At 37.6% G+C, this 18226-nt stretch overlaps 1 protein-coding gene across 2 annotated transcripts in view; it reads left to right on the top strand.

Moving 5' to 3' along the window:
• Nucleotides 1–13501, top strand: part of CNTNAP5 (contactin associated protein family member 5) — a 767582-nt gene extending 754081 nt beyond the window's left edge. For both annotated transcript variants that reach the window (XM_044769171.2, XM_070507397.1), the window contains exons 22-24: nt 7518–7736; nt 9707–9778; nt 12350–13501. In XM_044769171.2, the coding sequence (XP_044625106.1) occupies nt 7518–7736; nt 9707–9778; nt 12350–12546 (488 nt within the window). In that variant the 3' untranslated portion in view covers nt 12547–13501. The remainder of the gene's footprint in view (nt 1–7517; nt 7737–9706; nt 9779–12349) is intronic.
• Nucleotides 13502–18226: the final 4725 nt, after the last annotated feature.

The following is an 18226-nucleotide window of genomic DNA, read 5'->3' as shown; positions in this document are numbered from 1 at the left end:
GTTTTTTGTTTTTTGTTGCTTCTAGATGTTGTTGCATCTCTAGGTGATGCCTGGAACTGCACAATCACCTTGCTTCAACCTGAGGGGAGACAGCCACAGAGCAGACCTGACATTCCATGCCCAGAGCTCTCCTTGCCTCTAAATGCCTGGTTATTTGAGACAATTAATCCCTGTATCATTTAATTCTCTGCAAGTTGGATTTTATGTTACCTGCCGTAGAAAGACTCCTAACAAAATATGCATTATAGCTACCTCTATAAACAAAAAAATAAATAACATTAGGGTGCTCAGTATGGCTTTTAATCTTTTTGGTACTTTCACCTCTACAGCTAGAAATTCCATTTCAGAGTAGAATTTATTTCTATGGGTTATTTCTGGGCTCTCTTAAAAGAGCCTCTGTTGGGACATGCACGATCCTAGTTTTGCCCATTTTCTTTAACAGAGTTAACAACGTAGGTATCTTGTATTGACATGTGAGTTGTCTGATTCCAACCCCACATCAAATAAATAATCAGCACTCTAGGAGGGATTTTTTAAAATTTCTTTCAATTCCAAAAGACTGAGTTTATACATCAACTTGCAAATCCCAGTCTTAAAGTCAAAAAAATGATGTTTCTTTGGAAAATGAGCAGAATTGGTACTGGGAGTATGATATCTAGATTTTTAAATTTGGATATGTTGCTAGGGTTTTCCTGATTCAGTAGTCACTGTTCTATATTCATAGAGGTGCCTTTACATAATGCATGTAAATAAATAACCCAATTAAACAATGAAAAATATAGTTCAGTTGAAATGATGCATTCTCAAATGGTCGAGCTTTTGTTTACTGAATTGATTAGGCTATTTTTTAGACTTCTTGTATTGTATCAGTATCTATCCGTCCATCTATATGTATATGTTTTTACTTAAAGGAGAGTCATGGAAGGCCTACTATGTGCCAGATCATGTGCAATGTTGACTCATTCCGTTATCCAAAAATATTTATTTAGCAATTTCTATGTCCAAGATACTATATTAGGAAAAAGGTAGTTAGTGGTAAGCAAATAGGCATAATTTCTTCATAAAACTTATTGTCTGGAGTGGTACATAAAAGGTAAAACAAGAACCACACATACACACACACACACAATTACAAAGTTTGAGGAAATGAGTTAGAAAGGAAATCACTAGTTTTTGTGTTAAAGAATTAGAGTGGGAGGAGAGACGATGGACTCCTCAGTAAGGTATAAAAAAAGTCCTCACTGACGAACAGACTTTCAGCCTGAGACTGAAGGAAAGGAGGTTGTCATGAAATATTTGGGTGTGATTACTGGGCAGTGTTAGGAGCAAATTCAGAGGCCCAGCTCTTAAATCTTTCTGGGTCATATCTACAGGATAGACACTGTAACATGTAGCAACCAGATTTGCATGGTCACTCAGATTCCATCTGAACAGTTCATTTAGCTTTAGGTAAAAAAATGTTGAGAGCAACAAAGAGAAATATTCCATGTGCCCTCTTGGCAGAGCTGTAAAAAACACTAATGAAATTCTCATCAGAACTTGGGCTGCCTCATCAAAGAGAGTTCTGCATAACATGTTGTGAGTGTGAATGTAAAAGTAAAGAAACTATATGCCTGTAATTGGCTGGAATGCAGAAGTCTGAAATATATGTAAATATACATGATTAGGCTGCATTACTGTTGATATTAGGAAACGGTTACTTTTTCATTCATTAATTCCTTTCCTGCTTACTAAATACACTATGTGTTGGGCATTGTGTCCTAGTTGATGGGATTGGAAATCTGAACAGGACAGGTTTCCTGAAAGCGAGAAGCTTCCAATCTAGTGGGGGGAATAAACTTGTAAACATTATCATGATATAAAAGAAGTGTAATAGAGGTAAGCAAAATGCCTTGAGAATATGATGAAGTTGGTTATTAATTCTACCTGGCTCCTACTTATATTTTCAACATCATCTTTTGCCTTATTTTCAGGTAGAGTTAACTTGGTTTTTCAGTGTTTTAAATATGGTGGACTTTCTCACTCTAGGCCTTGTAGGGCTTTGATTTCTGTCTGCAACAATCTGCCTGCCCTCTCATGCATGATTATTGTCTATCACCTAAGCATTTGTTTAAATACACTTATTCTAAGCCATCGTTCCTAAATCAAGATTTCTCAAAGTGTGGTTCATGAACCATATACATCATAATTGTCTAAGAAGGTGCTTTAAAATGCAAATTCTTGAGTACCTCCACATCAGACCTATTGAATGGGTAAAGATCCAGAAATATGCATTTTCAGACATTTCTCTAGAAATTCTTTTGCATACTCAACTTGATCACCACTGTCCTAGATTGTATTGGGGGGGGGTCTCTTCTGTGCTTCCATAGCCACAATGATCACCCCTTAACATAAGACTTATTGCCTGAAATCATTGCTAGTCCATTAAATTAATCCTCCAAAATGGCTGCAAGCTCATGCAGATGGGGAAATGTCTGCTTGCTAGTGATTGTGAGTCCACTGTCTCACACAGAGTGTGGTTGTCATAAGGACTACTAAATAGATGTAGGGTTGCAGAGGAGAGGAAAACGTTATCCAGGTAATTAAGGGACAGAAGGGCCAACTAGGCGGAGGGAACAGTGTTTTTGTCCCGGGAAGAGAGAGCAGTTCACTTGGGGGCAGCACAGAGGTGAGCAGGAGCTAGTTAGTGAATGCTGTACTGCTACAGATGTGAAGTTTCTTTTCACCTTAACAACAGTCATGCCTGCAGAAAGGATTAAGCATGGCATAATAGAAAAAGAGGAGCATAGGGTCCAAGAGACCTAGTTTCCAGACCTGGATTGGCCATGCATTGGTTAATTTGCTTAGACAATTACTTGATCTTAAGTCTCAGTTTTTCTAAGTGGTAATTATCCCATCCTTTCTCTTTCACAAGGATGAATATTTGCATAGGATATACAAATGAACATATCATGAAAAGCATAAAATCATTAAGTAAATGCAAAGTATTTTTTTACTACAGTTTGACATTCCCCTTTCAGATTAAAAACTTTATCTGAGAGACATGATTTTTGGACTTTGGATACTCCTGGTAGTTAAATTTTCAGACAATTTCTCTCTTACCTGAAGGCCACAATGGACTTTGGAGGGAAAAACTTTTTACTTGTATATACTGCTCATAACTTCCATTGATGTTGGTTTCCTTTATTTATATGTTATGTTGGTACAATGCTTTACTCTTAAAAGCCTAGGTTGTGTGGGTCTACATGGATTGTATTTTGACACCTCAAGATTCAAATGTCATAAATGGATTTTGACATATAGAAAATATCATGTTACATCCTAGAGCATTGTTTGTTTTTAGCAAATTGCTGATCTTTCCTTCTTTTTTAAATATCCACAAAAACTGCCAGCATAAAATTAGCCTGGATTGGCTCTATCCCTCTCTCAGTGTCAAACAGTTGTGACTTTGTGAAGTGTCGCATATTCTGGGCCTAAATTAGTTCTGTGTTACTTTCCTTGGCATCTCAAAATCCACTTGGTTTAATAGAGACACATATCTTTCTTTCAAGAATTGAGTGCTTGCAAGTTAATATAGAAAGTCAAATTTTAAAATGCTTTAAGAAGTTAGTCTATAATAACTTAACCAATTGAGTCATTGAAAGTTTTAGTACTAGGTTTAGCTCCATGTTTTATGCTGTTTTAGTACTATGTTTATTCAGTTGTGTGTGAGTCTGAAGTAGAAATTTAGGGGAAAGAAAGACTTCACAGCAAGTACAACAGCACTTAAATCTTACTTCTCTCATATAAATGCAATATTACTTGGGAGTGTTGGAGGCCATTGAATCTAGGCAAAGGAGTTTGGAACTGATGTGTAGTAGGAAAAGTAAAGATGATAATAATAAATGTGTTTATGGATACTAAGCTAAGAATCATACTTATATTCATTTTCACTATAATTTATGTGACAGATACTATTTGTTACTATTTTACAGTGGACAAAACTGAATCCTAGAAATGAGGAAACATTGGTCTTAGGTGCAAGGATATGACTCATCAAGTCAGGTCTCTAACCTCCAACCTGTGATTTTCCAGCACACCATGCTGCTTCTACAGCAGTATTTCAGGGCAGGGGATAGACTCTAATAAAAATTAGAAACTATATTTCAATGATATTTAAAGTGTTTTCAGAGGGAGAAACTAAGTTAATATCAAATAAGAAGTTTTGTAGATTTTTCTTTGTAAGATACCTGTGGTTTCTCAAGGTGGAGGTATATATTATGAGGAGAAATCTTATAATTCTCCTTGATTGGATGGGACTTTCACATGTTAGCCAAGAATCTTGGGCAGAGTGAGAAGAGAACACTGGCATTTTCCTGGGGTGGGGCCTTTCTTTGCATCTCATTCTACCACTTCTGTGTAGCCACATTCATGGTTAAGTTTGTCTTCCATATTCATTTCATAGCTAAGCATGTACAATAGTCTCCTCAGCAAGTTCCTTATGAAGCTAATGCAACTGTAATCTAGGAACTGAGTAAAAAGAATTAGGAAATGCATTATGTCTTTAATATAATACAAAGTCCAGTGAACTCTGTGAAGCATTCGACCAAAGTGAGTTGTGCTTTCCTTAGTTCTTGCAACCTGTTTCTTCTCAGCTAATTTATGTAAAAATATCTTTCTTTACTTAGGATATTTTTGAGAGTGTTTTAGGGAGACAGCATAGCTTAGATAAAACATTGGCATTTCAAGTCATAAAGACTTTGGTTTAAATCTCAACTTTCCCACATAATCTCCTGTACATCTTTTAACTTTTCTGAGCATCACTTTCTTCATCTGTAAATTTTGGATAATAATAACATATACCAGGAGGAATTTTTGAGTGGACTAGAAATAATACTTTAGAAACAATTACTGCATAGTTATATAGGAGGCATTCAGCAGGTGGTGAATATTGAATATTTGCAGCTTTTAATTTTTTTGGCAAACAATTATTGTCTGTCACATATTAGTTAACAATATTATAAGAAGGAAAAATAATTTGGAACCATCTTAACTTTTTCTTGCCTCTCTGTATATGAAAGAATCTGAGAAATAATTCTTTCAGGTCTCATAATGAGAGTATTTTCTCTTCTTGGGGATTCTTCTTTTCTTCATTTCTTTTCAGAAATAACTCAAGGTTTCCATCCTTATTATACTTAGGGTAAACATGCTTCCCTAGAGATAAGACTTTATTCAAAACATCTCTTCCTTTAAGGAGAAAATGTTATTTTTCCGCCATTTCTCCAACTTATCCATGTGCCTATTCCTGTAACTGGAACTTGTAATCATGGCAATCACTATAGTGATGCCCTCCAAAGACCTTGGCACCAATATAAGCTTCTTTATAACTGGGTTCTGGCAATGAGATCTGACACTTTTGACTTAGACCCTTAAGGCATAGCTACAATGACATGTCACTTTTCACTACTTTGAAGTTCCACAATGCAAAAACGTCACGCCAACTTATGCTTCTTTTCTCTTCTCTTCTCCCTCTTCCTCTAAATACTTTTGATCCATAACTTTCCCCCTTGATAACTACCAATTAGTAGTTAACGTGTATTCTCAATTATAGCTGGGAACACTGAGTTCTGGTGCCACTCAGCAAACAACACCCAGTCTTAATTAAAGCTTTTGCTCGGGAAGACTTTTTCATAACAATATTTGAGAAGCCTCTTATGAGTCTTTTTCACATTGTAATAAGAAATAAACATATGTGATCCTTTCATGAGTAATTAACAATATGTACCACCACTTTAGGATATTTTTTAAACTTTTAGAAGGCAGCAGTTTCCTCCCCCAACACAATGTTCTTTTACACTCAAAGGAGAATGTTATTTCACATGTCTATTGGATTTTCATTACCACTACCTGGAAAGTTCTCACAAAATTTCAGACATGGAGTGGTAGGAAGAATAATGGCCCACAAAAATATTAGAGTCCTAATCCTTCAGAATCTGTGAATATCTCAGGCTAAGTGGCAAAGAAGAATTAAGTTGCAAGTAAAATTAATGTTGCTAATCAGCTAACCTTAAAAATAGGGAGATTATCCTGGAATATTTGGGAAGCCCAGTGTAATCACAAGGGTCCTTAAAAGTGAAAGAAAGAGGCAAAATAAGAGAATTAGAAATAGATGTCACTCTGGAAGAAAGGCACTAAGGAATGCAACATTGCTTGCTTAGGACAAAGGCTGTAAGCCTAGAGTGTGGGTGGCCTGTGGGAGCTAGAAAAAGCAATAAATGGATTATCTTTTAGAACTTCTGAAAGGAATGCAGCCTTGCCAACTCCTTGACTTTAGTGTTAAACTACTACAGAACTCTAAGACAACAAATTGTATTGTTTTATGGTGCTTGACTTAATTTGTTTACATTTGTGGTAATTGTTACAATGACCACATAAAATTAATACACATGGTTCCTTTCCTTTTCCTGCAAGAAGAAAGGGATAATAAATTGGTGAGATTTACATGAGTGTTGAAGGGGAGAATATAATGAAGGCAAAATTAGAAAAGGCATTATTAAGGCATGTTGATTTCATATTTTATTTCATATTTTCATTGTATATTTTCCTAATTGCTGCCAAAAATTATTTGCTTGGAGATACATGGAGATATTTTTAGACCACTTATCAATCAAAATAAATTATAACCGACACTCGTAGAGAGGAATATCCCTACCCTTTTCCAGAAAATAAACAAATGTCATAATAAAATAGCTATTTGAACCATCTATGTATGTTGAAATTACTACACTTTAAGAAAAAAATGATTCATTACATGTTGCAATTTTATGTAATTGTATCACAGCAATTTGTTCGAATAATCCTTGTTAAAAGAAAGAAATGGGATACTGAGTACTCTTAGTACAAATCTTGAAGAAAGTGAGACATTTGATCTTGCTATTCATCATAAATTACTTAGGGAGGTTGAGTTCTGTCATAGAAAATCTATAGTCATCAATCAGCACCATGGACGGAACTAAGGAGGTGAAAATCTTGCACAGAGAGTCAGTCTAGAAAGGCTGCTTAAAATAATGAATGTAATAAACCTCTAGGAGGACTACTTTTACTTCTGATCTCTATGTCTTCCTCTTTTCCTTTCTTTTCTTGCTATATTTTTTAGTGGAATGTTGTAATGGGCATTGTAGTATGCTTAAACTAATCACCAGCATCCACAGAGAAATGGTGGTGGAGATGATATAAATTCTTTAAATCATCTAGGGGGGAGAACAGATTTACTATGTCTTTGTTACAGTTTATAAAATACATGAATGAAAATTTAGAAGTTTGAAACATTATCTCAAAGCATAAATGACCTCAGCAGTTTTCTATGATGTGTCTTTGATAAATTGCACTTGTATTGGGGGTAGAGTTTGGCAATAGGAAATGAAGAGAGATGGGGGAAATTTCTCTTATTCAAAGAATAATACTTTCCATAGTTTTAGACATTATTTAAAGGGGATACAGAGCATAGTTTTAAAAAAAAAAACTCTTTCATGTTGCAGAGAATCTTGGATTGGATACTGAAGTCGCTAAAGCAAATGCCATGGGTTTTATCGGATGCCTTTCTTCAGTCCAATACAACCACATAGCACCACTGAAGGCAGCCCTGCGCCATGCCACCATTGCACCTGTGACTATCCAAGGGACCTTGACAGAATCCAGCTGTGGCTCCATTGTGAACTCAGATGTGAATGCAGTGACGACGGTGCATTCTTCATCAGGTACACAAGAGAATACTTAACGGAACTTCCCTCAGTGGCACTACTGTTGATGTCTTAGAGAATTTTCCAGGTTAGGGGCCAGCCCCATGGCCAAGTGGTTAAAGTTCGCGCGCTCTGCTTAGGCGGCTCAGGAATTCCCCGGTTTGGATCCTGGGTGCGGACATGGCACTGCTCGTCAGGCCACGTTGAGGCGGCGTCCCACATGCCACAACTAGAAGTACCTGCAACTAAGATATACAACTATGTACCAGGGGGATTTGGGGAGATAAAGCTGAAAAAAAAAGAATTTTCCAGGTTAAAGGCTAATATTGCTCGACTCCTTACCTTGTATGATTACTGGTGATTAAGATTTATGACTGGTTTCTCATAGTAATTTTTACATATATTTACTATAATTCTACCTTTAATATAATGAATAGTTAGAAGTTAATGCGTATTTGCATATATTACATATTATATATAGTCAGTGTTGTTCAAGTGGCTACTGCTCTGAGGATTGGAGAATTTAGGGGTCAACGAGGCAAGCTGGTTGCTGAACTAATATAGTTCATGAGATTAAAATCAGCCTTCCTTAATAATAAGAAAATTCCACAGCACTGTCATCCATATATCCTCTCTTGTTTTACCACTAGTTAAAATACCTTTACTCTCTTTTCTAAGTCACCATCATCCTGGGTGTCTTGCAGTGTACCTGGGATTTGTTTTTATCAGGTGTGGTACTCAATTGCCAAACAAGGTATTAATAATGAGCAAACAAAGGGAATAGAATTTTGCTGCTGCCTGCTTGTTGCTGATCTTGGTGTTTTCCTGGCAGCAGTGAGGTACAACAGAAAGAACCTGCAGGTGACAGTTGGCTAACCTTGATTTTAATTATTGAATCTGCCATAAATTAGCTATAGAACTTTGGACAATTTATTTAATGGCTTTGATCTAATTTCCTTATCTGTGAAATGGGAAAAATAATACCCAGATTGTAGTAATTTCCTAAGAATTAAATGATTCTATGATAATGATAGGTGCTATAGATCCTGAAAATTTGGTGTGCACTACGTACATAAATACAGGTATCATTACCCCCTTTTAATATGTTTGCAGGTTGCTATGTAAAAATGTATCTAGTTCCGGGGCCAGCCCCTAGGTCTGGTGTGCTCTGCTTAGCAGCCCAGGTTCAAGGGTTCAAATCTCTGACACAGACCTATGCCACTCGCCATGCCATGCTATGATCGTGACCCACATACAAAATAGAGGAAGACTGGCACAGATGTTAGCATATGGCTAATCTTCCTCAAAAAAAAAAAAAGAAGAAGATTGGCAACATGTTAGTTCAGAGCCAGTCTTCCTTACCAAAAAAAAAAAGTATCTAGCTCAGTGTCACCAGACCAACAAGAGGGAGAATAAGGATTCAAATCCAGATCTATGTACCTTCAAACTTGATGCTCTTTTGCTTATACCATATATGTTAATATATATATATGGTAAAATCCTTCTCTCATCAGTGAGTGTTTCTTGGGGTGTTAATTTTCCAGCACTTTTATTCTTCCCTGTCAATGGAATCAGAATCCTCTTGCAGCTAAAGAAACCTGTGAAGCAGGGAGTCATATGTGCTTGAGGTAATAAGCCATTGTCACACATTGGAACTGTCCAGCAAAGTCAAGAAGGACTTGAAGGGTAGGCTGAGACGTAAGTTGTAGGCCAAAGCAGATATGAGCAAGGTACTACCATCATCTGTTTCAGTCCCTTATCTTAAAACTTACCTAGTAGCTAAAAGGGTCTTGGAACTGTGGGGTGTAAGTAGTATACTTCAAATGCTTTTTTGTGTATGTTTGTTTGGATTCCTTCCAAAGTCCCAACTAACAACTATTTGAGAACACCTGGTCTAGTCCATAGGTTTGTCATCTCAGCTCCATTTGTAGATCTCCTTCCAGGACTTTGAATGAGGAGTGGCATTTCAGCTCTTTTGCTCCTTTCAGATCCCTTTGGGAAGACAGATGAGAAGGAACCACTCACCAATGCAGTTCGAAGTGACTCGGCCATCATTGGAGGTAAACCATTCTACATTTCTGAAAGCAGAAAGGACACAAGTGATTTTGTACTTTGGAAAAATTTATCTGAGTCCTTCCTTGACTATGGCCATGCAACATGCAGGCTCCTGCATGATCTGCAAGACTGTGAGCCCTTTCATGAATAGCCATGTGTGCTGTATGATCAAAGACACACTCTTCCCCAGTACCTGCAACTCCCTGGATGCATCCTGCCCCTGATCCATCAGGCAGCCGAACACTGAGTCAACAGCTAGATAATTTACTTAGAGATAGCCAGTGTGCGTCCTGTTCATCTTATCCAGTTGTGAGTTTTCCTAAAGGACTAGCAAAGCAAACCAAAAAAACTACATATGTTGCGGCAGACAGATTGGCAAAGCCATCCTGTTGGGTTTTCTCCACCAAGTGATTTGGGCTGGGTCTAATGAGCAGGGAGAAGCCCACAGGGTTGTAGTTTCAAATCTAGCAGCACATATGGTTACAGATGCAGATCTTGTCTGCTCTGCTGTGAGCTCAGCTCTCCCTCCTGCCTCTCTTTATTTTCCATTTTCTTGCTTCCCGTCAGCCTCACCCTTTTTATGCTGCTTCACCTTGGATGCAGCCTTCAGTAGCTTGATTTTTCCTTCTGGGCCTTGCAACACAAACCTTGTTTAATGTAAGATGTCTGTGAGAGACTAAATTCATTTGTATCTGAGGACCATAGTCCTAGCCGGTGACCCCATCCCTGCCTTCTGGTGGGCTAGATGAACTGATACACACCAGATAGAGTTCTCCTTTTAAAAGACGGAAGTATCCATTCATTTAACTTCTATTTAATGAGCCCCAGCTATGGGTCAGGGCCTGTGCTAAGTATGGGAAAGCTAGGATGAAAGACAAGGACACTGCCCTCAAAGAGCTCACAGCCTGGCGGGGAAGGAGATGGGTAAACAGATAACAATAGAATCAATGAGTAGTATTTTGAAAGAGGAAGTACAAATGGCTATGGGAGCACAGAGGTAGACCATTACAATATGATTGCAAGGGAAGAAAACCACGACCTTTCCCTAAGGAAGTTCTTAAAACCTCTGACCTGAATTTCTGCTTCAGGGAAAAGAATCCAACTCGATTTTTGTTTGGCATCAAGGAATGCAGGAAAGAATTTGGTGCCTGTTTCTCCTCCTATAATTTCTCATTTGACAAGTGGAGAAAAGACCTTTGTGACTATTGACATTTTCCCCACCCATGTGCGTGCTTCTGTAAGTCTCTTTAAGAGCAGAAAATTCAACCTAACCCCAGGAGAAAATTCCTGGAGGTTTGCACAGCCTCCAATTCTGAATCCTTCATATACTGAAGAAGTAAAAACCAGTTATGTATTTCATTTCTTAAAGCTGCAGCCCAGTCTAGGGAGTCACTCACTATCACCCAGTTTATTCATATGTTTGTTAACTTAGGTGGTTTTACTCTGGTTCTTCTAAAATAGTAGAGGAAAATGCCATAAAATGGTTTAAGAATATTTAAAAAAGTAAGCAGTCTTAATATGACCTCAGACCTGATAAAATTGGTGGAAAATATGCATTCAATATACTTAACTCTCAAATGTCCATGCTTATATAAATCATAATGCAGAGTGTCCCAAAATAACTTTGTAAGAAAAACAATTTTCTCAATATCCATGCTACTTAGATAGAAAAATAAAACAACAGAACATATATTTTATTAGGGATAAACTTATCTTTGACTATTTTAAATACATTTCAAATATTTTAATGTTGCTTACTTTCATGTATAGATTCATTCTCCCTTTCAAAAGTCAACAGTATCCACATTTTCACCATCCCTTTGCTGACATTGCTGTTCACATCCCAAGAGCCTTTCTGGCAAAGGTAGAGACAAGACCTACCTTAGGGTCAGGGTACAACTTGCCAAGCAGGTCCAGTAAAATTGCATACAATCAAAGTAGGAGGGAATCTGCCACAACTGGGTAGAAGTCTGCCATTTTGGTTGACTCTGAGTTTTGGGAGGACGAGGCATACCACCTGTGAGCTAGCCTGTGTCTAGCAGAATATGGGGCAGTGCAGGAATGCCCTAAATGTTTGGTAAGCATTGCATTATTGAGAAAACATTTTTTAGCAAAGCAAACATATAAGCAAATTTACATCAGAATAGCATGTATTGGGATGTGAGATGTTTAAATATTATTTTATAGGGTAATAAAATAGTTCTAAAATACTTATTTGCAAGGCGACAAAGAAATAATGATTCTGACACATTCTTTAAAGCATATCTTGAAGAAATTTACTAAGAAATCCTTTGCTTGTCTGATTCTATATTTATTTGTTGGCATTCTTAGTCCATTAAATAAAACCTTCTCTGATTTGATCTGGCTTTCTCTCTAGCTAGTCTGAAAGAGAGGGTGTTTTGTAATTGAAGACTGAAGGTGTTTCAACCAGTCTTTATTTCTGGGTATGTGACAGTTTGTTTTGTTTTGTTTTGTTTTGTTTTTCCTGTATGCCTTCTTGTCTAGACTGAATCATCTCTGTTGAGTAGATGATCCGTGATAATTTCTGTCTTTCTTTTTTTCCTCTTTCTCAACAGGAGTAATAGCAGTGGTGATATTCATCATCTTCTCTATCATCGGCATCATGACCCGGTTCCTTTACCAGCATAAACAGTCGCATCGTACTAACCAAATGAAGGAGAAGGAATATCCAGAAAATTTGGACAGTTCTTTTAGAAATGATATTGACTTGCAAAACACAGTGAGCGAGTGTAAACGGGAATATTTCATCTGAAAAACTGCAGGGTCATGTACTATTCTTTTTTCTGCTGTTGTGAAAGTTTTCTCCTTCTCTTCTTTCTCTTGTCTTTTAATTTTGGTCACTCTCTTTCTCTTATTTGTTTGCCAATTATTTTTGGAACATACGTGTATCCACCACAGCATATATCCCCTTGCCCCAGACCAGAAGACCAGGCAGCTATGGCCACTGCCTTCCTCTTTGACAAACCTATTGTGGTGATAATGATCACTCAAGAGACTGACAAGGAAGAGACACATGTGTGCGCATGTGCACATTCAATTCTGTATTTCCAGTTTCTAAGATGCACTCTTCAGTTCTGCAGTTATTTCGTCTTGCAGGCTGACTTTGAAACTGAGCTCTATGACTTAGGCATATAACAGTCATTCCTGACATCCTTCCCCTTCTCAAGTCTATTCCTACCAGGGAACTCAGGGTAGAGAAAGAAGATGCTGGAGGCCTAGTTTGCTTTCGCACTTTAAAAGGAACAAGAGAGGTTTGTTTTGTGTGAGTTTTCCTTACCATAACAAGTCCATTGGCCTAACTCATCGCCCTTTTTCACTGTGACTCTTGTCTCCTGAGTATTTTCAAATACAGGATTCCTGAGAGCAGTGAGCTATTACTTTGCTCCTTTCTTACCACTCTCTCCTGGGGCCAACACTTTAGAACAGCACACAATAGCATAAACCTAGAGGAAGCATGGAAAATAGAAGCCTGAAACTAACAGGTAAAAAGAAAGCTGCTAGGAAGTAGATGTTCTATAACTTCAAAAATGCCTCTTCCAATTATGTAAGAAATGTTAGCTAGGTTATTCCTGAGATTATTATACTGAGGTCTATATATATATATATAAATATATATATGTGAGTTGCTGCAACATAAAGAAATTCAAATAAAAGTTTAAAATAGTACCTCGTTCCATGAAAGATCTTAAACTATCTTAACTCAGCTTAAAAACAAAAAACAAAACTGCATGAACGAAGAGAAATACCAAACAGAAATTTTCCCTTCCATCCACTCACTAAAGATCTGGTTCAGAAAGGGAATGCAGGTTTCACATTTTAAAACAGACATAATGATCCACCTCTGTGTGCATGCATCGAGCCATTTCTCTAAGAAGTTTAGGATGCACTGACATATGAGGCATTACGGTTAGCTCCAGCGAACCCTCACTACTTAATTTCAGAGGAGCCCTTAGGTTCCATAACATATCACATTTTCACATCTGCTATATGCTATGTACCTAAAGACCCCCCTCCCATACACACACACATATTTTTGTAGGCATAAACTCCCAGACAAGATGGTGACAAATTTAACGGTCTTTGCCCTTTTTGATAACAAAGCATCAAAGAAACACAATCGTTCCACCAAGAAGGCATTTTGAGTTCATCCACGAGGAGGTGGTAAGAATCCTGAGGATTTTGCTATAGCAATATGACTCACTCTTTGCCTCTGGGCCATCTTGGAGAAAATGATAAGGGAGAAACAATGTAAATGCTCCAGTATTCTGGGAATGCCAATATAATGATCCACAGATGTGGAAAGTACTTACTGATTCTCTTTACAGGACAGATTCGATTCGGAAAACAATTACCACATCGCTGTTCACCAGCCTTGACAGTTAGCAGACATTCTGTCTTGTTCTTAGTGCGTCTATCGCCTCTGATTAGTTAACACTTTCCTCCATGATGAGGCTCACAATGAAGAACTCATTAGCTTCACCCTATTTCAGGCTTTTCCTTCTCTGTCAGAGAACAGAGGGCAAGGATTTAGTTTGTAGTCATACTTCTCTACTTTAAGATGTTATTCTAAATACACATTCTCTCTTTAAAACTTTCTGTGGATTCTTAGTTAATCACTTCATCATTTCCATTATATCATTTTGTTAGTAAATTTATTTTAAAGTGATTCTAACAAGAGCATCTTTTTTCCTTCTTCTCGCTTTAATAAGATAAATGATCCATTAATCAGAGTAAAGATCTTTAAATGCTGTTTTCTCCTGTCCTGTTTGCCCCTATTCCTAATTTTCACTTTTGAATTTTCTGTTTCCATAAAAAGGCTTTATAAATCAGCCTTTTGCTTGGCTACGTAGTCCTTTGTCCCCTGAAATAAAAGTCACCATGAAGTCTAGTTGGTTTAGCCTGAAGCATCTCCCATAATGAAATGGAAAGGAAAAGGAAGATGTGAGTAATAAAGCTGGAGCTGCTCATTTTTCAAGTCTCTGAGAAGCGAGGACTATATTTTGCTGACAGAGTGCTGATGGAAAAAGTAGAGGACTAGCAAAGGCCAGCTTAAAGTATTTGCTTTCCTCACCTACTTCTCTATGCTCATAGGTAGTTCTGTAGGGTGAAGAAGCTCCATCCTTGCCGCATCTGGACTATAGAATCTCCAGCATACCTCCCCGCATATGTAGACTGTACATACACACACACTACGTTTCATAGACCTACAGACAAATGCCAAGACAGTGCAATCTGCATGTCATTCCTGTAAGTAGAGTCTCAGGGCTAAGTCAGAATTATTTTTACAGGGTTGGATTATGTCGTAACCCCAGAGAATACGCTCACTTTCACTAGATGTGTATGAAAAGCAAGCAATCTGCTCCCTCCAAAGGAAAACACAATTTTCAATTAGAAATAAGTACAAACTGCTGGTCTTTCCTCAGTAGTACCGAAATCCAACAGTTTTCAACTGTTCAATTATGTGAGTTTCAATACTTGAACAATTATAATCTAAAACAAATAGTCTTTGAGAGCATTCTATTCCCTCTTTAATCATCGTTTTCTGCTTCAGTAGTCAGCTTTCCTGACTGCATGCTCTGGCTAGCAGGATCACCATAATCCTCCACTTTAACCCTCAGTTTTTGATAACTGCTGTTTACAAAAGGACTTTATGGATTGTGGTCACTTTACAGTAAAACCAAAAAAACTGTACAATTTCGAATTCTAAGGGGGCTGTTTCATTGATATCATTTCCACCAAACAATCTATTTATGCAGGCAACAGTATATTTACTTACCTTAAAATATATTTAACACCTGCTGCATTGTTCATTGTCTGTATAGGTTAGATTGCTGTGGTTTCAATGAGAATTCTTCTAGAGCATTTGACATTTGTCACTTCTCTAGATATATTTTTATGGATAGCTTAGCCTCTTCTATTCACTCTCAACTGCATACAGGAGATTCATTTTAAGGATCCTAGGGCTGATTTTTTAAAACATATTTTGTTCTCTTTACTAATAACAGAGATGGTACTAACCTGACCTCCACTTTTTGTCAGATCTTTTCCTACCACAAAGTAACAGGAGCAGGATCAGAACAAATGAAATAGATCATTCTTTCTTTATTCATTCATGAAGTATTTATTGAAAGCCCAGTGTTCCAAGGGTTGTTACAGACATTGGTGTGCAAATATAAGTTACACCTTGTTCTTACCCTTGGGGAGCTCCAAGTCTAGCAAGCAAGGCATATATTGTTTAATAGGGATATGCATAACATGCTATAGAAAGTAGAGCAAAGGTCCTTCTCAAGTATTTCTATAAGGCCCTTGTTTGAGACAAGATAATAAGATAAGAGACAAGAAAAAGATGAATTTCTGGAAAATATGATTTTTTTCTTGTTTATTGCTTCCACCTTCAACAGGCTGCTTTGTTTATCCTTCTCAAGGCAAATATCTATCTATGCAGATATATTTCTTTAGAGGGAGATGAATTGACTCTTTAGGGGGAGCAAGAGTAAATGTTCTAAAGTACTTTTTAAGAAGCTGAATTCTCTCCATTATTGCTTCAATTCTGGTTGGGGGATTCTGAAAATCCTCCTTCTCATCAGTCAGACCTAAGTGACGATTTGGGGACTCTCTTTGGGGTAGGAAACAACAATCTCCCCTTCTGCTCTTCTTCTTTTCTCAGTTACTTTTTTGCCATCTATTGTTGACCATCTGTTGTTTTCCATCTATTGTTAAAATGCCATGTCATTTTTCTTCCAGACATTCCTTAAGCTCTTTGTTGTATTCCAGCTCCTCCTAAAACCGTCCTTTGTCCTGATGAACAATTTTGACTCTGTTTAGGAAGATCTTTGAGAACTAGATGAAGCATATTTTGAGTAAATAATTGACTAAAAGGTGTCATCCACTGAAGTGAGGTCTCACCTGTGTGCTCTGGGTGAATTTTTCCAATCCTGAAAGTCACACATGTCTGTTCTCTGCAGGAAGCTCATTCAGTTAGCAGAGCCACTTTGGGAGGCCACAAGCAGAGCATCACCTCCAAGATATACAGGGAGATAGGAATCAGGCTGTTGAGTTCTTTCTTATAAAAAGACTTGACAGTTGGTCCACCAACACCCTGGCTTCCTTGAATTCCTCCATAGCTACAATTCCTCAAAACTACATTCTAACACCTGCCTGCCAAGGAGAATTTGAAACACAGTGTATAACTCTGATACTCATTTTCCTTAACCTAAAGGCTTGGACATACTTAGTCTTCAACTGTCCTGTGGGTCGCAAGTAGACCAAATAAATAAAAAAGCTTCCTTGTTTCTGCAAATGCAAAAGTGGTTAATGAAAGAAGGTACAGGCAAACTCAAATCTTTCAGAATACTTGGAGGATAACTGAGTGCTATTTCATACCTCTCATGCAGTTTAAAATGCTTTCTTTAAAAGACACGTAGTGTAATTGAATTACTTCCATATACTGTCCCTGAGTCCTCCTTAACCTCTCCTCCCAGCCTCTCAATCATACTCCTGTTTGGTAAGCCATCTAGTCTGCAATTATGATTCTCCCCAGTTTTCATCTCTACTTTCACAAATTCCAAATAGTGGAACCTCCTAAAGGAAAAAAAAAATGAAAAGAATAAACACACACCTACACAAATAATTTGTAAAAATAGGGCTGTTATTCAAGCTTTCTTCAGGACATTCTCCACACATATCTGTTTATTAGGGAGGGACATATTTTCTTTTGAGTTGACAGATATTTGAAAACTTTATATAAGGTTTTACTACTTAACTCTTTTGCTATTTTTGATTTTTCTCTGATTTTGCTCTGAGGTACTCTGAGGAAGAATAGAAAAGCACATTTTTTAGTGAAATATTGTACTTTGTCAGCTAGTTGTCTGTCTTTTATAATGTTACAGTCTACAAAGTGGCTGAGCAAACATAAGCCAGGATTAAGGCAAAAGTCAGTTTGTTGTTTGGACCATACCTGCTGGGAACATGTACAGGAGAAAGAGAGAATGCCTAGCAGCAACTGGTGACTGTCCCAGGGGAGGAGGGTCATTGCTTCCACCAGGATCCATGGCAGCAGCTCTTCCCACCTTCCTGGCTCCTCACTCAGGAGTCTCTGTAGTGCATTTGGATCACCATCTTACACATTAGGGAAAGAGGCAATATCATGGTCTTTGCATGAGGAATTCTTTTTTCACCTTTGTATGATATTTTTGTCCCTTTCCAATTCTACTCAACCATCTCTCATCAGGATTTTCCAAGATGCTTTAAAGCTATTGCCGCAATTATTTAACCTGCTCAGATTGAGCACCCAGATACAACTTTAAGGAAAAGCGACTATCAGAATGCTCTCTTGGTCCACTATCATGAATTGGAACCCCCATGGGTGCAAGTCCTGAGGTCCTGAAATCAGTCTAGTGATCTTTCTTTCTCCTTCATTGTTCCTGCCATCC

Source organism: Equus asinus, chromosome 4, assembly GCF_041296235.1.
Source record: "Equus asinus isolate D_3611 breed Donkey chromosome 4, EquAss-T2T_v2, whole genome shotgun sequence".
NCBI lineage: Eukaryota > Metazoa > Chordata > Mammalia > Perissodactyla > Equidae > Equus > Equus asinus.
Note: the sequence above shows the minus strand (reverse complement) of the source record. Positions and strands in the feature narration are given on the sequence as shown.